The following is a 25,615-nucleotide window of genomic DNA, read 5'->3' on the forward strand; positions in this document are numbered from 1 at the left end:
TATTGTATTGTAATTGCATTTATATAGCGCTTACTACCCCTGACGAGGCGTCAAAGCGCTTTTTTGGCGAGTAGCACGCTACTCCGGGACCCATAGAGGATTAGTGTTGAATTAGTATAGTGAAAGATGCAAGTACATTTTAAGTGGTGGATAGATTAGTCAGTTATTTGGATTTGGAACGATAGCAGAAGGATAGAGGAGGAAAAAAGGTTTGTCTTTATATAGCGCTTGTTACCCCTGATGGGGTTTTGAAGCATGCTACTCCAGAAGCCCATAAAGGATTAGGGGTGAAATAATATGGTAAAATGTGAAAGTAATTTCAGTGGTGGATATTAGTCAGTTATTTAGAGTGAGAAGGATAGCAGAGGGATAAAAAGGGAAGAAAGGTTTGCTTTCATATAGCACTTGTTACCCCTGATGGGTGTTGAAGCGCTTTTCTGGCGAGTAGCACGCCACTCCGGAACCCATAAATGGTTAGTGTTGAAAATTAGTATAGTAAAATATGAAGTAATTTGAGTAGTGGATAGGTTATTCAGTTATTTGGGTAGAGAAGGGTAGGCGGCGGGATAGAAGAGGGAAAGAGGTTTGTACTTATATAGTGCTTGCTACCCCTGAAGGGGTGTTGTAGCGCAAATAGCACACTACTTTAGAACCCATAAGTATTAGTGTTGAATTAGTATGGTGAAACATGAAAGTACATTTTAGTGGGGGATATGTTAGTTATGTTTGCTCTACGTTAACCAGCAACAATGCAATAGTACAGGTTATCACATAACAAGAGCTGATAGACAAAAACATATGCCAGCCATTCAACCTGCAGGAAAGCATGTCAGTGTAGAAGGGTATTCTACAGCACCAGCTTCCGCTACCCACTGGAGGTGACAGATATGGAGCTTTATGCAAACTCCACTTGTTCCGCAGACTGCAACACTAAACTCTATGGTGAGGAGCATCTAAGCTCTCTAATTACCAATTCACAATGTTTGGTGGGGGGTGGGGGCAAGGTGAGTTTTTTGCTTTGTAATTTAATGTATTGGAAATTATAACATGGACGTAGGCATATTAAGCATGTGTGAAAGCACTGCAAGTTTGGTCAACACTTTCGCCAAAGCATGGGAGTGCAAAAGGTACATGCCAATTCGGACTGAAATAACATGGTGATCTGCTAGACTTAAGGCTTGCCTGAAACAGCAGGTTTATATTTTACTGTCCTGAGAAAGGTGCTAAAGCTTCTGGTATCTGCCGGGAAAGGATAACCTCTACTTATCACACGCTGAGCAGTGTATTTCCAGGGACAGGTACAAATACACTCCATAGCTAGCAGGTCGCTAGTTTATCTTTACAGATTTATATTAAAGTGTATAGGAATGAACTAATATAAACTTGCCTAAATCAGATTTGCCAGGTTATTAGTCTGACCAATAATAAAATGAATCAGAAAGCCACATTTCGAAAATAAACTAAATGGCTTTCAATCACGGATGTACCTTTAACCTGAAACATCTTTTTCGGGGTGAAAGGATATAAAACTGATCAAGCATTTGCCATTGAGTATCCATTGTTCCGCAGATATTACTGGTAAGGTGGGTGCTGGATCTGTGTGCTTCGATACAGAAAATTTCTCATGCGAGGCGTGTGCTCTGCTTAGGAACAGTTTATGACTTTTAAAAGAGATGAAGATACAGAATTGTCGGCAAACGGCTTTTGATGAGGAGAGACACAGTGGAGGGTAATTGTTACTCCGGCATTCCTGAGCAGATGGGCAAAGTCATTCTAATGAAATCTCTTCCTTTAGCCACTGCTTAATCATTTTCCAAGTCAACTTTTCATCCAACACTTTTCTGCCCCTCCGCTCAAAATACACCCCAGCAGGATGCAACTCCCTTCTCTTATTGTGTTTAGATGCAGTCCTGAGTGGCGTATGGTGCATACATGCCAACATTTCAGGAGAGCAAAGTGGGAGATTTAAAAAAAAAAATCGGGAGAATGGGGCTTTGAATCGGGTTACTGACATGTACGGGCTTTGGAAGTGTGCTGCTGTAGGATCGGACATTTGAAACGCAAATGCACGTTGTTTTCTTACCTTTCAGAAGCATGGAGCATAATGGCAGGCAGAGAGGGTGATGCAAGTGTTGGGCACTGGCCTGGCAGGTTGTTGGCAGTGCATGCACCCCCTGTGACAGCCCGGGCTGAAACAGCCCTCCCCCCCCAGTACTTCGCAGGTTTTTAAAAGACGAATCCCTTTGTTAATGACGCTTTGTTGGCTTTTCACCCCTTCGAGAGCCCCTGCATCGCCACTCTTTGTTGGAAGAATGATCACTTTACACAGTGTCAAGCCCTGTCTACTGAAACCCCCGACGAATCGGGTTTTTGCTTGTAGGATTCGGGAGGCGGGAGACTAGCCTTCAAATCGGTAGTCTCACGCCTGAATCGGGAGGGTTGGCATGTCTGATGGTGTATTTAAGTATCCAGTATGACATGGTCCCTCTGTCCTCTCCTACACCCCCTCTAGTATGGCTCCTATTTATTGTTTCCCATTGCAGTGCACTAATGCTACCCTAGGCAACCATTTGTGCTATATATGCAACCAACACGGAAAGAGGTATTCCCTTTGTCACCCTCCCATACAGTGCCCCTGCCCATCGCCCCCATTCTGTACCCCATTAAGCGGTTTGAAATTACCAGGGGTCAGCAAAAATACTAAGCAAGCAACAAACCTAACGTTTTAAAATAAAGCTATGAGCAAATTTATATTACAAAGCAATGCAAAATCACGAGTAAAACCGTAACATAGCAAAGCAAAAATAGAAGATAGAAAAATATCTGAAATAGATATCACCTTAGTACGGCCAGTGCATTTCCCTAAATGGGAAAAGTTTACAGACTAGAAGCCCCAGCCCATTTCACACACTTGATAAAGGAAGGGCGCCCCCCCCCACCCACCTTAACACTTTAAGTATAATAGCCATTGTGCTATCACAGCATGACGCAAGGCGAGCCCTCTCAGACCCCTGCAGTCAGGGGCCATTCAAGTGAGAGCTGCTGTAATCGCCAGCAGTGATTGTGCAAAAGGACACTGAAGGGCTCAGTCGGAAGCAGAGCGGCGTCTACCCCGAGCTGGAGGAGATAAGTAACCTGAGCCTGCTCTGCTCTCAATCAGGGTACCGGTACTCTCCCTGACCTAAAAAACGTGCCGGTACTGAGGGCCAGAAATTTCGGAAGTGCCGGTACCCAGTGCCGGTGAGTGTGAGTACCGGCCCATTTAAAGCACTGAATGATCCTGCTAGAGAGACTGAGAGATCAGAGTTTTGCCTAGTTGCAGTTTTGACTCATCATAAAGTAGCGCATAGGGTTAATATGTCTGGTGCAAAGAACAGATCTGTATTTAAAGTGGATAGCAGAGTGGATTAGTAAACCCAGCCTTTACAAGAGCTTTAAAACAAATTAAATGTATTCAAGAGAGGGGCTACAGAGAGAGGAGGGGCCCTTTTGCCGGGTGATGAGGGAATCTGAAGAGGTCATCGCTAAAAAAGATTGTTGCATTGGGCGCCACTAGCGCTAAATGCAGTCCTGGTGCCGGTGTTTAGACAGCTCAGATACTACGGCCAATTGCTTTAGTAGGGATGTGCTCATTTTATCAGCTGTAAACCTCTTGTTCATCTAGGTTCTACTCAGCTTTCATTATACCTGGTGCAGAAAACTTTAAGACATTTTTCTGATGAGTTGCAGTCATCTTTTCAACAGGTCGTGCACTTCAATTTTGATATTTTTATTGTGAAATGCTGGCGCTCAACAGAAAAACAGCCTCTTCATTGCATAGTACATCTCATGCATCTACTTTACTCAGATTCTACCTCACCCTCACAAATATCTCTCACATCACCCCTCTAGTTCAATATTTTAACATTAGTCTAGAAAAAAATTCTATTCATATATTTTTCTATAGCTATAAGGCACTTAAATAACTGACCTTAGCATAATACCATGCCTCAGTATACTTTGGTATGAAAGCAATATGGTAAGAAAGAAGTGAAAGAAAGCTGAAATCCACCAGGTGTTAAAGATGGATTTTGAAGAATTGAGACTGAAAATGCTACAAAGTAATTCAGGCGGGTGCCTGAACACTTTTCCAAGTGTTATTTGGATGGCTAACCCTTATCAAAGGTATATGAAACAATAATTGTGATAAAGTGTCCCGAAGTGTCATGATGCATTTGATTAGACAATAATTAGACAATGTTAATATGAGTATTAAGGAATCCAATACAAGGACTAACTTCTGATTTAAATTAAAAGGAACAGAATGAATACTTACTGTTTGAACTTTTTAAGCGTGACCTCAGCTGGTGTGCCCACGACATCATGGATTTTGGAAATTTGGTCTAGTTCATTAGATCCAGGAAAAAGAGGGCGAAGACTGTAAAATAATAAAGACTCTTTATCACTGGATAAAATATTTAGAAATGTGTAGCTTTTGAAAACAAGGGGTGCATTTATAAATGGTTGCTTTGCAGACTGGCACTTAATGTTACTTTGAACAAGAAATAAGCATTCAGCAAGAAAGAATCTGAGTTCCTCAAACTAATGTGGTGTTACAAAATAAAGAGTCCAGGAGTACTCAATGGTGAAATCCCACACAAAGATATCTTGCTCTTGCAAGCATTTTCCTGTTCATGGTCTACTCTACTCGGAACAGCCAGTAATGAACTACAATGGAGTGAACCATACTTTACCACTCCTTTATAAAAAGCCCAAAAACAAGGAAAAAGGGGTCACATTTACTATAGATTAAAAATCTGAACCAAGTGACATTAACCTTCCAATTTCTTTGAGAACTGGCAGGTGTTGTAGCATACCTTGGGGGCCACATTCTATCTCCGAGAAAAGTCTTAGGCATCTTACCGGCTTCACCCCAAAAGGAGAAATTTGTTGTATAAAGCTCTAGATCGCGTGGAGGGTAAAGATCTTTTGAATATCAACAACTCAATGTAGCATTGACCTCAAGGTGCAAAATCAGTATCAAATTATAAACTCAAGTTCTAGATTGCATGAGTATCATAAATCAATCAAAGTTTATTGTTTTCTTATTTTTTATGTTTGTCTCATTTGGAATGCTAATCTCCTAAAGCGGAAAAACAAAAATACAATGGCCTAAAACACATGGAGGTTACTCTAAGCACATCAGGACCATTGATTACCTTCTATGGCTGGGAGCGCCATGCTTTGCGTGACAGTGCATACCAGAGAAAGCTAGTGACTATGGTCACACCATGAACAAGGCATTGTGACTACCACTGTGATCTGGTAATCTAGTGGTGGATGGGCCATCAAGTAAAGGGTTTCTGTGCTAGAGTCAGCGGGGGTTCCACTGATGGAAACTTTACCTCTAAATGCGGTAAGGCAACCGTAAAGTTGATAAATAGGGCTTACACCAATCTCTAAATGAAACTGATGATCTTCATACGAACAATGGTTTGCCCACAAAGAGATTATCCATACAGCTAAATTTGTTTGATCAACAGTAGCAGCCAGAAATAGGTCTAAGGCATTCAAATGTTGAAATTTTAGGAACTTCCTGAATTAAAGACCTTTCTGCAGTACAGTTGAAAGCTGATGATACAGGTGAAAACAACCACAGGAAGTGTGTGTAGAGGTGAAAGTATAATGTAACCTTGATGTAACTCTTAGTCTGTAAACTCTTGCAATATCAATCGGTGGGTATCCCCCTATCTAGTGGTGGGATCAGAACCTACTGTTTAATATCCAATGTTTTATAGTGCTGTACTGTTGCATTTATACAACACTTGCTACCCCTGATGGGGCATTGAAGGGCATTACGCCGGGCAGCAAGCTGCTCTTGAACCCAAGGTTAGTGGCTAGTCTAGTGGTTATTGTTGGCATTACTCTTGTGCTCTAAAGGACGAATTCTATGTGTTGCCACTATTTTCTTTTTGGTAGATTAAATTAATAGGATCCAAGTGCGATCATTAGTTGGGCTCTTTGGGTATATGTGAGTTTATGGAGATGACTGGTTGGATTGACAGATTTTGTCGTATGGCTTCTACTTTCTCAGTAGGAACTGTGCATTTGTTGGACAACATAAATGTTGGGATGGTGCCAGACTGATTCTATGAACCCCTCAGGATATGTTGGCCTATAGTCCTGCTAGCTCACCCAAGATAAGTACCCCTGAAAAGGTAACAAATGGATGGGACAACCTCAGAACATGACAACCCTGACTCCACAAGAAATCGTGGTAACAGATCTAGAACCTTTTCGCTCAGTCACTTGTGCATACCCCGAAGGATACACAAGAAATACACAAATAGGTGTTTCAATATTTATTGAACCATTGTGATTCTTGTGTAAACTATATGTTCTGCAATGATTAATAGACAGAAGCAGATGAAAGTTATTAGCACTATGAGTACAGTGAAAAGGATAAACAATTCCACCATTGTGCTAAAGCAGTGTGTGTGTGTGTGTATATATATGTAAATGTAAATGTACAGGAATTTATATAGCGCAAATCACCAAGCGGTTTCTAAGCGCTTGCTTAGGGAACCCGTCCTGGTATTCCCCTGTGAGATAACCCCGGCAGGGTATCCGCAAGGTGAAAGCCAGGCATCCCGCCGCGAGGGGCTGTTGTGGAGATTAAGCAAGCTATTGCCCAGAGTCGCAGAGTGTGAACCCGTGAATCGAGTAGGCACCGGAGCGAGAATTGTCGAGTCCATGGACATTTTAGGACTCAAGACCCCGCAGAGCCGTGAATTGAACCCTGGTCCCGGGCTGACCTCTGCTTCCAGGTCTGCCTCCTCTAACGAGTGAGTGAGTGAGTGAGTATATATATATATATATATATATATATATATATATATATATATATATATATATATATATATATATATATATATATATATATATATATATACTGGCATGTAAGTTCTGTGTATAGTGTACTCCAAATATGCGCCCCCGAACCTAGGTACCTAGGATGGGTGATCTGCAAAGATCCCTTACTGGATGATCTAACTACCCATTACCTGTGGGTGAATGTGTTCAGGTCCAAGTCTTGGTCACAAGTTGGACATCCCTCCTCGCAGAGGGAAAACAGGAATTAGCTGGGCTAAAACTCTGACAAAGAGCAACCTCGCAGTGACAGTAGAGTGCTCCTCTGGTTTCACCCCAGAAATGCGTGTGTATACATAATAACACCATCCATGCTCTCATGCTGAGGCCTCAGTCAGGCTTACATTGTTTATCCTCTTGTGATAGCCCTAGAGACGACCAACAAACAACGACATTGGCGTTTAGGCCTTGTACTAAATGTTAAAGGTAAGGTGATAGTGTGCCAACGAAGTGGAAATGTAAGCAATATAGTTTATAGTTTCAGAGAAACCAATACTGCAAGCGTGTGTCAAAAGTCATTGTGTAGAAAAGAAGGCAAATTAAGAAAAGTGTGTGTGTGTGTGTGTAAAATGGCAGTGTTTCTTCCCGGGTCTAAACAGTCATGTGATAATTTGCTTGGGGAGATTACATATTGTTAGGAAATTACGTTAAAAGAAGGTGGTTCTGCTTTTTTAAATGAATGGTGGGCAATCTGCAGAAATACAGTAACAGAGATTAAGGCAAACATATGGTAGGCAGTGCTGAGAGAGCAAGAATGAAGAGGTTAAAAAGGAAGGAGAGAGTGAATGGGAAGAAAAGCAGAGGCAACAGTCAGAGGTTTTAAGTCAAGGTCAGTATTTCATGACAGGTTGTAGGAATATATAGGAGAATTTCTGAGATAGCATGCAATCTGAGAATGCAAAACTGCAGATAGAAACAACGTTATTTACATGTGAGAAAGTCCTATGTTAGGTACTTTTGCTAGGCACCAAAATCAGACGTACAGTCTAGCCACTGCTAGCCTACCTCTAGACCACTACTTTCACACTATGCTGTTGAAAAGTAGGGCGAGAATCAGGAGGTTGTTCAGGATCATGACTTAAACAAAGAATCCTTCAATGCCGAACTAGGATTAAAGTTCTGCACTGTAGGATCTTCACTGTTAATAATGGATGTAAAATAGAATAGTAAGCTTACCCACAAAACAGCCCAATGTCTTAAGGTCTAAACAGCGACAGAATAAATATCTGTCAAATACCAGCTAAGGAAACGGCATTTGAGACCAGCCTGTTAATTTTAGCCATCTAGCTTCCAAGTAGCTGCTTTACAAATGTCCAATATAGGGAGCAATATTTGCTGCGTTCCACTCATGGAATGAGCTCCCGGTTTGCTGGGTTATGCTTTGTTGGCCAGTTGGTAACAAAGTGAAGGGGAAGAAGAAGTTACTTGCCTCTGTTAATGCTCCTTCTAAAGGATACTGTAACTGCAGATTTCTCACTGTTTGAATTCCCCAAAGGTGCAAACTGGATTCCCCTGTATTGCATACGCATATGTAAATCATAGGCATCTCACCCCCATCTATATGCTTATGGGTAGCCGTGTCAGTTTCCTTCAATTTGGAAGTGGAGCCAGTCGGAGTGTGAGTTAGACCATGGGCAGAGACGTAAACAAGAGGGTGCCGATAATCAGAAAGAGCCTGTGAGACATAATAATGTAATCACCATAAGGGTAAACTAACCTTACTATTAAATGATGGCTCTTTCCCAGTCTCACATGTAGATTGATTCCACAGTAACTGAGAATAAAAAGAGAGGAGAAAGAAGGCATCACTGTGCAGCTTAGGCACAGGCAAAGACGTTTCTCAGAACCTCTCGGCCAAATATAGTATTGTTCCAATAGAAAGTCTTGGGAGCACAATGTTGGCAAAATGTGTTTGGAGTATCTGACATAGTTGCTTGACATATCTCTCTGACAGGGACATAACTGGAGAAAGCCTCCAAAAGCCATCTTATCCTTGGTGGAGTGGGGCCTTAAGTTACAGGGTGGTTGGGCTGCACACAGAGTAGAGTATTGGGTGATGCATGATGTGATCCAACTAGCGATGGACGAAGGAGATGCTTGGCTGACACTGCCCTAAAAGGTAACAAAACTTGGTTTGATCATGATTACGGAAAAAGGGACTCATCACATCCAAGTTTGTGCTGAGTTTCCTCAGGCATGGAAGCAAGAGGACATGATAATAAAGAATGATCTCCTGATCAGGTGGAACAGCAACAAAACGTTTGGGATGAATGTACTGAAAGTCTGAAGAGTCACTCTGTCCCGTTAAACAATGTGAAAGGCTCTGAGGCGTGAAGGCCCTGAGGTTCCATTATGTGCCGAGATTTTGTTATCGCCTCATCCACAAAAGACATTTTATTTTTTTCATAACAAATTTTATTCGATTTTAAAGGTACAGACGGGTCAGTGCCCGATGTAGACCACACAAATGACAATCGATGTAGAAAGTAAAAAAATTTAAAATAACATTAACAATTCAGCCAGTTGAACATCTGGCCTGCAAAGTAAACCATAGCACCTGATCCCACTGAGTACCCGCCACAACGTGCAGTTTGATATTTGTGTAGCAGCAAATGCACTTGCCAATCTGTGGTTCACTGATGACTCATTTGTTAAATTGGGGGATCTATGGGGGTCAAGGTGTAGTAACGGGGGTAGATCTTTTCCTCGGTATGACGACCAGCTGGACCAAATCTATGTTTTTGCGGACAACCCCGTGCTTGGAAGACTGTGATTTCAGCGCCCAAACATCCATCAATGGCACAAAAGACATTTTAGCTTGCAGTTTGGCTTCTATCCATTTGTTTGAAACGCCAAACTGCGTCTAGCCGTAGAGATTCGGGAAGGTGTACTGTTTGTACACATAAGCTTATATAACCGATACCGACGCTCACGAAATACGAACAGACATTGTTATTCCCTGATGAAGGGCTGAATCAAATGACCGAAATGCATTGGATGTACTATTAACAATGTCGAATGTTACACATATGAAAATCTAATGAGAAAATAAGAAACAAAATATTTTGAATAAATAACAGAAAGTGTGAAGAATAAAAACACTTAAGAACTTTATCATCGGAAATGGTTGGAACCCTTGTTTTGTTGTGAGGGAAGATGGTGTGCCTACAGGGATGGTTCTAGTGATCCACTAGAAACACGAGTACTTGCATATTGTTGACGTCCTGGGACGTTGGGCGTTACCTGTGTGGCACCTAAAAACGGCAGAAAATGTATTTAAAGCTATTGACACTTAACTAGCTGTGCATTTGCCTCAACATTTCTATTTACACAAATAACAACCATTTTCTTACATTGGCGTTCAGCGGCGGTAAACACAGTATCCAATTCTGTTACGATGAGCATTTATAGCATTTGATAAGTCCAGTTTTGCCACACATTACCTATGCATTAATGAGCAAATATTGGAGTGCACGGCTGTCAGAAGTTTTCAAAGGAATGGTTATGTGAACTAAAGGGTTGGAGAAGGGATGCCCCAGCACACATATATGTCATGTGAAGTTATCATGGTTTAATGTTTTAACTGTGCTGTTATGATTGTTTTACATTTACTAAGGATGTGATGGCTGGGTGGGGCTCTCAAAGAAAGTTGCCATAAAGTTGTTCTACGCCATAGTGTACCCTTTGAACCCTAACGCAACACACACACACTAGGCCTGCATGAGGAGGATTTCTTCATTAGAGGTTTAGGGACAGCCACACCTCAGGTTGGGGGGGTCAGGGGTGGACCTTACTTCCTGGGGTGTGGGAGGTGATTAGGGGGCTCCAGGAAATTACTGCACCTGTCAAGGGAAGGGCAGGTTTCCAGAGATGGAGGCACAAACTAGTAATTCTCTCCACAGAGGTTTTCCCATCATTGGAATAGGTCAATGCCACTGGAAGGGTGGGGCTGGAGGTTTTCTCACAAGTAGTGCCACCCTTAGGGGGTTGCGGACCCCATAAAAATTCCTCACAGTGGGGACCCTGAGAATATTCCCACAGTGGTGGAGGCAAGAAAGTTGTGGTTCCCACAATCCCCCTAGGTTATCTGTGGGGAGGGTGAGCTACTCAGGGGTTGCCAATGATGGTGGGTAGCCCCGAAGGAGGGTGGTTCCCAAGATAGGAGGTGTAGCGGTAACCCCTAGGCTCCCTATGAGGGCTAAGTGACTGACACATAGGAGATCTGAGTGGGGGTGGTGGACTTCCCAGAATCCAGGATGAGTGTTAGTAATGGACTCTGACTGAGGTTAGGGTAGGGTAGGTGACTGCCCAAGGAAGTGAAAGGATGCCATCCCAGAGTTTTCTGTTTTGGTTTTTAACCTAAGGTGGTGGCTGGGACAGTGCCTGGCTGAGTGGCCAATTTAGTAGGTCCTGTGGAGTCAGACCCCAAGACAAAGGAGGGGGCAGGAAACCATATCTGTTAAAGATTGCACTCTGAGCTGTTAAAGTGGGACAGGCTGCAGGGGCTTTGCCTTTGCGGACTCCTGCTGGTGCACTTTAGGTGTACCAGCTTTTGGTTGCATCCTAGGGGCTCTTTGAGGTGGCATAGCTGGTGGGTGCAGCCCGAAGCGAAGTGCAGAGGGTGGGTCCGCCTACAGTAGCACAACCAGGAGCCAGGTTGAACCCTGTGCTTAAGACTAGGTTGGTGTAGTCACTTGTGTCCAGGACTGTCGCCCTGAGACACCAGTGGGGCTTCAGAGGACTTGGCCTGGTGGACTTCTGAAAGGTGCACAGTAGGTGTACCAAGTATAGGGCAGGTATCCTAAGGTGGAAAGTGACAGCATGTGCCTACAGGGTCACCTGTGAAGTTCGAAGGATGGGATCTTTAGGGTCACTAGGTGGTGTCCAGTGGAGCAGCTGGTAGGCCTAGAGTTGCCTGAAGACAGTGGGTCGGGGTGAAGCTGACTCAAAGACACATAGGCTCTCCTAAGTAACCCTGAGGGATAGAGTTAATTCTTGGGGAATGTAGGGCTTGAGGCACCCAGAAGAGTGGAGTTGAGAGTTCCTATGGAAGGGTGCACAGGCCCAGTTCTCGAGGTGGAGATCTAGGTTCCTGAGGTGGTGTCTGGGTGAAGCTACATAGGGAGGTGTGTGCTGCAGCACTGTCTGGCGTGGCGGCCTCAGTGTTCCTCCCACGACACTGCCAGTGTGGTGGTGAGTCATATGCCGGACCCTAAGAGCCAGGTCGAGGGTGCGTCTCCGCAGGGGAGAGGGGCCAAGAGTTAAGAGAGGGCTGTTCTTTCTTAAAGGAAGACAGTCATCCCAAAAGGGTAGTGGCAGCCAAAAACTCCAGCATTCATGCTGAGGGTGAGGCTCAAAGAAGACTGCATTTTCAGGCTGTAGAGAAACAGAAAAAAGCTGGTACTGGGTAGTGTAAACCCAAAAAGGTGGACCAGCCAGTGAGCAAAAGGGATGGGTTCTACACCTTATCCAATGTAGAGGCACTGAACCCTTGTTCAAGAAAGGGGTGGGTGTTGTGTTGCATGACCCAGTGCAGGGGTAGGCCTAGTTCTGCTCTGTCAATGTAGGCAGTGAGTGCTCTAGATACATCCAACCTAGAACCAGGAGGGTTCATAGTACAGTCTAGGTTCACTGTAGGGAAAGGTAGCATCATGGCCGGGTAACATAGGTGGTCTTAGCGGCTGATGGCCAGCGTAAGGTACTACAGCAGAGGACAACTGGCAAAAAGGATGTCTGGTCAGAACCCTTGTCTCTTGTTATCTCTGACTAGGGGAAGAATACCCATGTGTAGTGGCTGATTCGGGGGCGTGGCTTGGACGCTGCCGAGCATGGTCGCCTGAGCCCCGGGCCGATCTCACCATTTATCCTGCTTGATTCCCTCCCCGGTGGCACCGCCGACCCACCGCGGTTTCTGGAGGACGAGGGGCACCTCGCCGGCAGCTTGACATCTGAGGGGACCCGCGGCTGCCTTGCTGTCGGCAGCTGACGGAGGGCCTGGGAGCCGGCGATCGGCCATCTTGCAGAGGGCCTACTGCAGCCTTTGAATCCCCGGCCTCGATTTTGGAGGGGCCGCCGAGCACCCTGACCCCCCGCGGGTGTGCGGGCGCCGGAGCGACCGGGGGAACGGCCCTCCCACGGCAGTGGAAGCAGACTCCCAACGCTAGTGCCAGCGGGCCGGTTCCGACATCTGGCCGGCAACCGCACACAGAGGATCCGGCCGGGGAAGAGCTGGGGCGTTGCTGTGCCCATAGGGCGGTGTGGTGTCGCCCGGAAGGGAGCTTCGCCTATGGCAGACCCAGCGGAGCGGGCGCTGAGGGGAGCCGCTTGATCTGTGGCCAACTACTCGGGGCACCGGTGCAGGGGACCCGGACCTAGGAGCGGAGCCTTCCTGGTGCTCGGAGCGGGGGTCGACGCTCGGCCTGCTGGGGGCCCGGTTGTTGCACCGGAAGGCTGAGGGCTGGTGAGCGCTCGGAGGGTCTGATATTGCACGGAGGGGGCCGTGTTCCTGGTCAGGTGTGGACGCAGGCAGTGGCGCATTGGTATCTGCGTCGCGGGACCCAGTACATTGGAGGCCCCTGGCCGCCTTGCATCAACGGGGCTGGCCCCCCCGGCGCGAACTTCTTGTCGCAGACCCCAGGGTGCACAGCGGGGGCCTGGGGTCGCATTGGAGCTCCCCCAGACGTGGGACCTGCCTGCCTAGCGTCACTGGCGATCCTCATCGGCCGAGGAAGGGACTAGAGAGTGGGGCTCCCTGTTGGGCTCCGAGCGCTCGTGGCCCTGCTGCGCCGCCCGGTGATAACTTGTGGGCGCCTCCTTGTTTCCTGACACGACCGGACAAGTGGAGGTACACATCGCGACCTGGGGCACCCCACGGGACAGACTCTTGGCGCAACCGTGAGTTCAAGTGGTGCGACATGGGGAAGCCACGGAAGGGTGCGGGCGCGGCTCTGACGGACCAGGCTGAGGACCCCCTTGAAGACCGCGACCAGCACCCGGCGGACGGCCAGGCCACAGGGCTACAACAGCAGCAGTTGGACCAGATCCTCAAAGCCATAGGGGACACTAGAGAAGCGCTGCGCCAGGACATTGCACAGGTTTCCACGGGCCTCGGCCTATTGAAAGCGGACCACGACAAGCTCGCGGACCGAGTCAAGTCTACGGAGCTGGCGTTGGAGACACTAGAACCGGCCCAAAAAGCGACGGACGCCACAATGGAGGACCTAGTACGCAGGGTGCAGCAACTGGAAAGACGGGCGGCTGACGCAGAAGGGCGCAACAGGCGCAATAACATCCGAGTGGTGGGTTTGCCCGAAAATGTCGAAGGGGGCGACATGGTCTCCTATCTTGAAAACTGGTTGCGAGATGTGGTGGTCCCTGAGGGCCTGACGCACTTCTACACGTTGGAGAGAGCTCACAGGGTCGCGGCCCGGCCGCTGGCCCCGGGCCGTCCCCCCCGGCCGGTGATAGCTCGGCTGCTGCATTTCAGAGACCGGGACATTATCCTGCGGCAGGCCAGGTCAGCGGGCCCGTACAAGGTGGACAATGCGTCTGTGTCTCTTTTTCCTGACTACTCCCAGGAGGTCCAACGCAGCCGCTTCTCCTTCATCGCTGTCAAGAGGGCTCTCCGCGATGAGGGGGTGCAGTACTCTCTGCTGTTCCCGGCGCGCCTGAAGGTGCTGGTGGATGGAGTGGCGACGTTCTGCGACACCCCGGACGACGCCTGGCAGTGGTTGGAACGGTACAGAGCGGGCAAGGATGGCACAGGTACATGGACGGAGGCTTCGGAGGACCGACCAAAGCCGCGTTGGAGCAGGCGCAACCGGAAGCGAGAGCGGGACAGGCGGTCCCCATCGTCGTCGCAGACGGAGCTGGAAACGCGAGCCGCCCTGCAAGCGGTGTCGATCATTTCTGGAGTGGCGACGGAGGCCCTGGCGTTGGACTCGGGCTCCCGATTGGGCTCTGATGAAGCGGAACTTGGAGGTTCGGATGGGGGCTCGGAGAAGGACCCTGGGGAGCTGCCTCAGGTTACCCCGCAGACAGCCGATGGACGAGTGATGCCCAGGACGCTGAGCGAGGAACAGTAAGAGGGTGCGCTCAGCCTCTGGGGACGACACTGCCAGGGATGATGGAGTCCTGTTATCCGGGGCGGTGGGTGTGGCCCCTTCCCTTGTTTTGCCAGGGTATTGCCGGCGCATGTGAGGGCCCTGGGGAGCTGTGAGTTTAATTGGGCGGGGGTGCTGCTGGGGGAGGGGAGGGGAGGCCTTCTCTTAGTCGGGATCGGCCTATCACGGTGTGGTGGGTGTCTTGCTGTCCGGCCCGGCGAGTGTAGAGCTACCCCCTCTATCTCACATAACTTGTGAGTCTCTGGTGGTTTTCGGAGTTTCCCTCACCTATGGGGGTAAAAGTTTGGATGTGTTACAACTGTTTGGCGCCTGTTCTGGGGGTGGGTGGGTTGGGGGTTGGTTGGGGCTGTTTCATGATGTTGGGGATTGTCAGTGTGCCACTAGGGTTGTCAGGGGCTGGCCTCCGCTATAGCCCTATAGATGGTGGCTAGGCTAGAACTGAAATGTATTACGTGGAATGTGCGGGGGCTCAACTCCATGAGGAAGAGGTATAAGGTGCATGCATACCTAGTGCGCAGGGGGTTCAGGTAGCCTTTCTGCAGGAAACGCATTTAACTCTGGCGGAGGGGCAAGCGCTGCAGCGGCGATGGCGGGGGCAACTCTTCTATACTACCTATTCTGCTCATGCTAGAGGAACGTTGATCTGGGTTCGAGCGGGTGTCCCCTTCCAGCCCATGACGACGAGGGTGGATTCAGATGGGAGGTTTGTGGCAGTACTGGGGCGACTGGATGGCCGAGACGTTACGCTTTGCAGTGTTTATGTCCCTAATTTTGATCAGGCCGCGTTCTTCTCGGCATTGTCGAAGAGGTTGGCGTCTATGCTGGTGGCAACGGTGTTTATGGGGGGGACTTTAATTCGGTGGTAGATGTAGACGTTGATCGTTCTCATCCCCCGCTGGAACAGTCGGTGGTGCGCAGGGTGGCTAAGGCCCGGAGGACCTGGCAGGAGCAATGGGGCCTCTTGGACGCCTGGCGGACGCTTCACCCCACCGACAGGGACTATTCGTTTTACTCCGCACCTCATGATCTCCACGTACGCCTTGACACTGTTCTTTGTACATCTGGGGCCCAGGAACTCGCACGTAGCAGCGAATATCTAACACGGACTATCTCGGATCACAACCCTTGCTTACTTACGGTCCTCTGGTCCAGACGGCGGCAGCCGATCCCCACGTGGCAGCTGAATCCACTGGTGCTGGAAGATCCGATTGGTTACTTCACAAATCACTGGGGACACATTGCACTTTGTATATTGTATGATATGTTGTAGTCAAAACTATTTTAATTACTTTTGTCATTTGAAATATATAAAAATGGTTTGAAACTGCGTTAATTGTGTCTCTCTCATGTGATTGCCACTCTTTCTCTAATACTTGGATTGGTATTAAGTCCCTATTTATCAATAATTATGAAGTAATATGCCACAGGAACCTTTGTTTTTCTGGATAATCAGGTCTATGGAGAGGCATGGGAACTGGGCAGGTTACCAGCGTCGACGAGGGAAGCGATTATAGTACCGTTATTGAAGAAGGGAGGCCTTCCCACGGCAAGAACGGCGTACCGCCCGCTCTCGATGCTTACTGTGGACTACAAAGTGCTGAGCAGGATCTTGGCCACGCCGTTATCTGCCCATATGTGCTCTCTGGTACACTCGGACCAGTCGGGCTTCATCCCCACGCGGAACACCTCGGCGTGTATACGGCGCTTGATTCGGGTCATGGACGTTGAGGGTGAGGGCCTCCCGGACGCGGCTGTGCTCTCGGTGGATATCGAAAAAGCGTTCGATAGTGTGGAATGGCCGTATCTGTTCTGTGTGCTCCGTCGGTTCGGGTTGGGGGACGGTTTCGTCCGCTGGACGCAGCTGTTATATGCTTCAGCTACTGCTAGGGTCCGTACGGGCCGTTCCATATCTGCGGCCTGCTCGGTGGAAAGAGGCACCAGATAGGGTTGCTCCTTATCCCCGCTCCTCTTCGCTTTGGCGATTGAACCTCTGGCTGCACAGGCCCGACAGGGGCGGCATTATGAGGGGGTGCTATTGCGCGGTGTTCACCACTATATTTCCCTATATGCAGACGACCTCCTGTTGTACTTGGCTGATGTGGAGACTTCGGTGCGGAGCGCGCGGGCCTTGCTCCGAGAGTTTGGCGAACTGTCGGGGTTACGAGTTAACTGGTCCAAGACCTGTTTATTCCCCCTGACCCCCCACTGTACCCGGCCTTCGGAGCTTGGGGAACTACGTTGGGAGTCGGAGTGCCTACCGTACCTCGGGGTTAACATTTACCATCGCAGCTCGTTCTTGTATGAGGGAAATGTGGGCAGGGCACTGCGAGGCATCAGAGGCAGTATGGGGTTTTGGCGCACTCTTCCGTTGTCGGTGGCCGGACGAATAGCACTGCTGAAGATGGTGTGGTCCTCCCGCGCTTACTTTATTTTTTTCTCACACTGCCGGTGTGGATTCCGCTCTCCTTCTTTCGGACATTGCGGTCGCTGGTGATAGGGTTTATATGGGGCCCTGGCAGGAGGCGTGTAGCCTTAAACACCCTGCTCAGATCGCGGGAGGAAGGACGCCTGGCGGTGCCGGATTTTGAATGGTATTATCTGGCAGCGCAGCTACAATGGCTCACACAGGCTGTGGCGCGGGAGTTTAGGGGCCCGGACGGCTCACAGGGCAGGATTATACAGCGGCATAGTGCTCCAGCAGGGACTTCGGTTGGACCGGCTGACTTTGGAGGAGCGCACCCTTCGCCAATGCTGGCTTCGTAGCCAGAAGAGGGCGGGTTTTCGGACCCCTTATGCGCCGGAGATCCCCTTGGGCATGTGCACTGCCCTCCCGCATGGCGGGGACTGGTCAGGGCTGGCCGCTTGGGAGGACCGTGGGGTCCATATGATAGGAGACTTATATAGGGACGGTGTCTTGCTGTCGTTTCCCGACCTGCAAGAGGCGTTCGATCTGCCGAGGGGTGACTACTTGCTCCACACGGCTCTATTAACTGGGATTCGGAAACGCTGGAGGATGGGTATGACGGAACCCACCACGTCGTTGGGCTGCCAGTACATCGTGATGGCCGCTGGCACATTCAAAGCTATCACCTGTCTATACAGAAGATTGGTGTTAGATGGCCTGCCCCCTCTAGATAGGTTGCGAGAGCGCTGGGAGGCGGACCTCGGCCGGCAAATACCAGAGACGACCTGGCCCCAACTGGTGCGTCGGGCCTGGAAGGGCACGCACAACGCTCGGTTCCAATTGGTCCAATACTTCACTTTGCATAGGGCGTATTGGACGCCGGCCAAACTCCAACGGGTCTTCGGAGGGGCGCAATCGATGTGTCCTCGTTGTAATTCGGAGGGTGCTGACTTTGGGCACATCTTCTGGTCCTGCGCGGGGCTTGGCTCGTACTGGGCTGATGTTATGACTTGCTTGAATGAGGTGACAGGACGCCAAGTCGACACGGACATGGGGGCTTGCCTCTTACTCTGGTTTCCACACACGCCAACTACGAAGATTACCAGTAAATTGTTTGATTTGGGGTAATCCTGGCCAAGAGGGAGCTCACACTACATTGGAAATCTAGGGGGGGCCCCAGCTTCCTGAGGTGGCGGGGATGTTTCCGGCAATGGGCGACTGGTGAAGGGACTCTTAGATTACAATTGGCCAGACGCACCGCTAATGATAAAGCACTAGAAACAGCTAGGGCATGGAGTGCACTAGTGGTAGACTTGCAATCATTGTCAGAAGTCGCTGAAGGCAGTGTGGAGAGCCTTAGATATAACATTGAAAAGTGTTGTGATGCTGGAAATAACTGCGATCCATACATGTATGTTGTTTGCATAAAATCAATAAAAATTTGTTTGAAAAAAAAATAAAAAATAAATGTGTAGTGGCTGATTCTTCCCCATTTACCACCACAGGGGCAGCCCTAACCACCTGAACCAGGGGCTATATTGATTTCTGCAAACAAAGGTTCAAATGAATACAACCAACATTAACAACAGTAAAAGAATTAATTCGGCCCATGAACAGAAAATGGAAGAGTGTGCAAGTGATTAAAGAAAAGTACAAAATTTATTGAAATTTAAAAATATGTAAAGCTCAGATTTGTTGTTGGTACGGCAAAAAACATTAGGAAGACATATAAAACCAAACAAGTGGCAGACACACAGAGGTTACATAAACAAAAGAGTTCAAAGAAACATATAAGAACTCCAGTACACAAAACAATGTGTCCTCCTTAATTAGTGGCCACAATAGCGTCGACGGCGTTTCGACCGTTGTATGAATACATGGTCATCCTCAGGACAAAATGTTAGCGGAGCTTTTTAGAGAATCCAATTACAGCGTTAGTTAAATTGCTGTGGGTCCAGATCACAAATTGCAGGCAGCATGCGGGTTAAAATAGCCAAAAGCTATGGTCAAAGTTCCAAAATTTCGTCGTGTGGCCGAGTAATTCAAAGGACCTAATCCCCACTCGGTCCAAAAATGGAAGCCACAGTTCAATCAATGGAGTGGCACCCGTGGATTTTGCTGCACGAGCCTGAACGCCAACTTTCACCGTTCGGGTGCCACTCCATTGATTGAACTGTGGCTTCCATTTTTGGACCGAGTGGGGATTAGGTCCTTTGAATTACTCGGCCATACAACGAAATTTTGGAACTTTGACCATAGCTTTTGGCTATTTTAACCCGCATGCTGCCTGCAATTTGTGATCTGGACCCACAGCAATTTAACTAACGCTGTAATTGGATTCTCTAAAAAGCTCAGCTAACATTTTGTCCTGAGGATGACCATGTATTCATACAACGGTCGAAACGCCGTCAACGCTATTGTGGCCACTAATTAAGGAGGACACATTGTTTTGTGTACTGGAGTTCTTATATGTTTCTTTGAACTCTTTTGTTTATGTAACCTCTGTGTGTCTGCCACTTGTTTGGTTTTATATGTCTTCTTAATGTTTTTTGCCGTACCAACAACAAATCTGAGCTTTACATATTTTTAAATTTCAATAAATTTTTTACTTTTCTATAATCACTTGCACACTCTTCCATTTTCTGTTCATGGGCCGAATTAATTATTTTACTGTTGTTAATGTTGGTTGTATTCATTTGAACCTTTGATTCTTCCCCATAACATAAAAGCTTGCGGCGGAGGGTACAGAAATGGGTTTGGCCCATCAATTCCACCCAGAGTTTTTGCTTTTTGACCAATTGGTATGTGACCTTTTTACAACCTGTGACTCAGCCACAGTTAACTCAAGGTAAATGGACAACGCATGTTTACCGCCAGTGTCTGCCTTTTAAGATAAGGCTCAATGTTCCCTCTAATTTTTTTCCTCTGTGTGAGGCAGTGGAAAGTCTCTGTGCACTGCAACCATGGCTATGTGCACCAGGAACCAAACCGCGCGTGTGCGGTGCCAAATGTCACTCACAAGGTTTACTTTAAAAAGTGAAAATATGGTGCATTTTCACACATACAGCGCTACAATAAGGGTCTAAAGGGCAGTTTGCAAATTGGATAAGAAGCATGCCATGACATGAATTGGTTACACTGGCAAGTACACTTCAAGTTTAGAAAAGCACAAGACTTCAATGGTGGTACCATCATAAGATTTTAATAAATATTCTTAACTGGAGCACAGTTCATTGGATGGGGAAATGTTGCAAGCCTATACAATACCACATATACACAATAAGGGAGAGGGCTGTTCAGACACGTCAAGTGGCATCACTAGATGGGTGACAGGGTTGCTTCTCACGGCAATCCTTGACATTTTTCCAGTGCTGATAAACTCGGTCTTGGTCAACTTTCCCATTCAGGAGGTAGGCCTTTGTCGTCATCAGCATATCCAAATGCTTCTGCTCTAGTCTATTCCTCAATTTACTCTTGATAGTATTCATGAGGCTGAATCCTCGTTCACAATCTGCACTAGATGCTTGAAACGTTGCGCAGACACCAACAAGCTGAGACACCACACTATACCGAGCAGCATTGCGTACAGTGAAATTCACCATGTATTAAAAGGTGGTAAATAACCCAACCTTTACATGTTCTGCCACCACATATTTATAGTCTCTGTATTGTCGAACAACATCTTCTGGTGTTTCACAATCACCCAGGGCCAAGAAATTTTTATACTTTTCAACAAGTCTTTGTATATTCTCAGTCCCAAAATCTAAATGAGATTGTGTTGCTATTGCCTGGATTTCAAAACTTGCCCATTCTTTCAGCTCATCTTCAGGGAACCGTTTTGCATGTGCTCACAAAGAAGGGAAACAAAAGATAAAATTGGCCCACTGTCAAACTCTTGCCTTTCCTTGTACAACACCATCAGATCTCTTACATTGCTGCTCCAAAAGACAGTGTCCCCCAAATACTGTTGCTTAATTTGGCCAATCTTTGCTTTTGCATACTGTACAGCTTCAACAGTAGAGAAAGAACTTTTTTGGAAATGTTTGCACAAAGATGCAAATTCACCCAGAATGTCATTAAGTACTGCAAGGGAAATATGGTAGGTGGAGTCTGATAGCTTTTTATCACAATATTTAGCAATTGGATCATTCTCCTCAACTTTCTCATGCTCAAAGTACTTAAGAACAGTCTCGTAATTACGAATTAGTGCACCAACCGCAAAATGTCTTGAAAGCCACCAGACTTCATTCAGTGGTCGAAAAGAGACAACTTCACATTCAGTGACCGATGCAATTTCATCCAGCTTGGACTTCCTTGCAGGAGATCTGGAGAACACAGTGTAGACATTCCTCAATAATGTCTCCATCTATTTAATTGCTGTTTGACTGCCGCGCGGACCTGGCTTGTTAGCACTGCGTTTTAAAACTGTTTGTGCCTTCAGAATCACTTGTTGCACTCACTCCGAATCGCGATTGTATGTTTTTTAAAAATTTAAGTCCTATTCACTTGCCGCACCCCTTTCACTTGTCCAGCTCACCACCTTAGGCCTCATCCAATCGGCCGGCAGGAGGTGGAGCTTGGAGGCGGGGCCAGGCATCTAAAAACAGCATCAGCACAGGTAGCAGGCAATTGCTGTTTGACTGCCGCGCGGACCTGGCTTGTTAGCGCTGCGTTTTAAAACTGTCTGTGCCTTCAGAATCACTTGTTGCACTCACTCCGAATCGCGATTGCATGTTTTTTAAAAATTGGAGTCCTATTCACTTGCCGCACCCCTTTCACTCGTCCAGCTCCCCACCTTAGGCCTCATCCAATCGGCCGGCAGGAGGTGGAGCTTGGAGGCAGGGCCAGGCATAAATGTCCATTACAGCGCGGAGGCACAGCGGGCGCCCCAGCAGCGCGCCAAAGTCAAGCCCGTCTGCGCCCGTCCTCGCCCGACGGGGACCAGGGGCCAAGGATGCTGCTCAATTTATTTCCGATTCCCCTGGAGCACTCCGAACGCTTGCATCACAACCAGCCCCTCTAGACCTGACCACATACAACCGCATCCTGACGAATGGTATACTGTCAGAACAGGCGGGCTGCCCAGCCCCGCCCTCTCCAGTCCCCTCCCCCCTTCCCGCCTTAAGTAATGAGACCACCCTTCGGGTCTTCTATCTGACTACTCGCTCTTTGGTAAAACATCAGCTGGACATCTTCTGGTTGCTAGCTTTGGAAAAACCGGATGCCCTTCTGATCACCGAAACTTGGCTCACCAAGGACTCTACACCGGATATGTTGGCGGCCCTCCCCTCAGACTATTACATTCTAACGGCCAATCGGCCCGCAGGGAAGAAGGGCGGGGGTGTTGCGGCCATAATACACAAGAATCACAAATTTGACACTATGACCTCCCTCGAACTACCACAAGTCGAGAATTTGGTCATTACTTTAGATACTAACATCGGATCTCTCGCACGGGTGCTCCTATACCGACCGCCCCAACATATGCCCCCTTTTCCACTCTTGTTAAGTGAACAAATTGCCAATCTTGTCATGAACCATGCAAGGGTCCTGCTCATCTGTGATTTCAACTATTGGCTTAATTATACCCTTGGAGGACCACATGCTATGGAACTATCTGATCTGCTTTTCAACCTAAACCTGCCCCAGCACATATCTTCTTCTACCCACACTAAAGGACATATGCTGGATCAAATCTGGACCCATAATCTCACCTTATCTGTGACTTCTATCTCCCCCTGTATATGGTCGGATCACTATCTGATTGAATTTACGGTTACCCTCAATGGCAGGATTAAGCCCCCTATAGTGCCGGGTGGCTTGACTAGAAAGTGGCGAACCATTGATAAAAATAATTTTATTAACACCCTAGCTAGCACCGCACCTATTTTTAATCCCAATGTCAACTCTATGGAACTGGACATTGCAGACTGGTTGTTGTCGGCCAGTGACATACACACCCCTCTCACTAAATTCTCCCGGGCCAGACACTCTGATGCCCACAAGTGGTTCACCAGTGAACTAAAGGACCAAAAACTCATGCTCCGCCAATCTGAGAGGAAATGGAGGCGTCACTACTCAAGTGCAGACAGGCAGCAGTACCTGCTAGCGTGTAATGATTATAAAAAGTTGACTTCAACAGCTAAAGCCGCCTTTTTCTCGGCTAAAATTTTGAACGGCCAAAACAAATCAAAGGAGATTTTTCAAATTGTGAATGACCTGAGCAGCGATGAGAGAATCTTACCCACCCAAGCTCCAACACAAGAACTGTGTGACTCCCTGAACAACTTTTTTCTGGATAAAATCGCTGTTATAAAGGCGAGTATCCCACCCACTGCCAACAGGGACTCACTGGACGATATCTCCAGAAATCCATCTTGCTTGAGTCACTTGTCAGATATTTGTCCCAGCACGCTACTACATCTCCTGACCCGTGTCAAATCGGGCTCCCCCAGTGACCATTGTCCTCCTCAGTCCTTAGAGATGTCTTCTCTGCACTGCCCCATACTATTCTCCCTTTTCTGAATGAGTCCCTCAGTATAGGGGAGGTACCCTCCACCTTTAAAAATGCCACGGTAAATCCATTGCTAAAAAAACCTGGGGCTGATCCCTTAAATCCCTCCAACTACTGCCCTATTTCCCTTTTACCTTACCTAGCTAAGATCATGGAGGCTTATGTGGCCAGTTGCCTCTCTATTTCACAGAGAAATCGAACTACCTGGAGCCTAACCAAGCTGGTTTCCGACTCGCACACTCAACAGAATCAGTTATCCTTGCGGTTTTGGATACACTGAGAGCTAATGCGGGTAAGGGGGCCTCCCAGGCGCTGGTCCTCCTGGATCTATCGGCGGCGTTCGACGCGGTTGATCATACCATCTTACTGAACCGTGTCGAACAGGCAGGTATTTAAGGTCCTGCCTATAACTGGATTAAGTCCTTCCTTACAGGTAGAACCCAAGCAGTACGCCTTGGCACATTTACGGCCCCCAAAGTACCCATTTCGTGCGGGGTTCCAGAGGGTTCTTCCCTGTCCCCTTTGCTGTTCAACCTGTATCTTAGGCCTCTGATCCACTCACTAAAGGACAGGAAGGTCACTGTCTTTAATTACGCTGACGATCTCCAGCTGATTTTTTCCTTGGATTCCCTAACTCTGTCACGGAATTCAAAACCACGATGCTCTATATCCAACATTGGATGAACCTTAACCATCTAAAACTCAACCCCGGCAAGACTGAACTGGTATTGCCAGGGAAAAGTGACATGAGCTGGGGCCCACACTTCTGGCCTAGGGACTTTGGTCCTTCTCCCACCCCTTCGCCCTCTGTGAAAAGTCTAGGGGGTCACTATAAACGCCGACCTCTCTCTTAGAGGCCAAGTGGGTTCGGTGGTATCCACTAGTCTCTTCCAACTGCGGAAAATCAGAAAGATCTCTCACCTACTGACCCACGCAGCCCTTGTGCAGGCGGTACTAGCACTGGTCCTGTCCCGCCTTGATTTCTCAAATGCCCTTTATATAGGCTTGCCACTATATTTGCTCAACCGGCTCCAAATAGTCCAGAACCAAGCTGCAAGACTAATCTATAAACAACCAAGATGGCAATCAGCCCGGCCCTATTTGCAAAAACTCCACTGGTTGCCAGTAAAGCAACGGCTGCATTTAAAGCTAGCTGCCTTGCTTTCATGGCGCTGCACTGCAAGAGCCCTAAGTTCATCAATGACATGATCACAAAGCCTGTTTCCAGACGCAACCTACGCTCCTCCCACTTACACCTACTGTCCACCCCAGCCATCAAACTCAAGAGACAGGGAGGTTGCAGGTTCTCCTACCTAGCCCCTAAAGTCTGGAATTCACTCTCATTGTCAATAAGGAGTGCTTCAGAAAGGCCTTGAAAACCTGGCTGTTCAAACAAGCATACTAACATCCTGCACGCTACCCAATCATACAGCATCAGCGCCATGAAACCTTTGGTGACTGTGCGCTTTACAAGCTTCTGTTAACATAACATATCATAACATAACATAATCATTGGAACCCTCTTCCAGGCATCATCAACTCCCAAATCTTCGTGATGGGCGACACAATGCTGCTCAACTATATGAGGAATGGATTGTTTAAGGCGATTAGCAACACCATTATTCTTACCCAGCATCACAGATGCACCATCGGATGTGAACATGA

At 47.7% G+C, this 25,615-nt stretch overlaps 1 protein-coding gene across 5 annotated transcripts in view; it reads right to left on the minus strand.

Annotated features, from left to right (window-relative positions):
• The window catches only part of MOK (MOK protein kinase), an 830,279-nt gene that overhangs the window by 401,287 nt on the left and 403,377 nt on the right, over positions 1-25,615 (minus strand). For all 5 annotated transcript variants that reach the window (XM_078660202.1, XM_078660201.1, XM_078660205.1 and 2 more), the window contains exon 8: positions 4,316-4,417. In XM_078660202.1, coding sequence (XP_078516328.1) covers positions 4,316-4,417 — 102 coding nt within the window. The remainder of the gene's footprint in view (positions 1-4,315; positions 4,418-25,615) is intronic.

The sequence above is a fragment of the Lissotriton helveticus genome, chromosome 9, assembly GCF_964261635.1.
Source record: "Lissotriton helveticus chromosome 9, aLisHel1.1, whole genome shotgun sequence".
In the NCBI taxonomy this organism is placed as follows: Eukaryota; Metazoa; Chordata; class Amphibia; order Caudata; family Salamandridae; genus Lissotriton; species Lissotriton helveticus.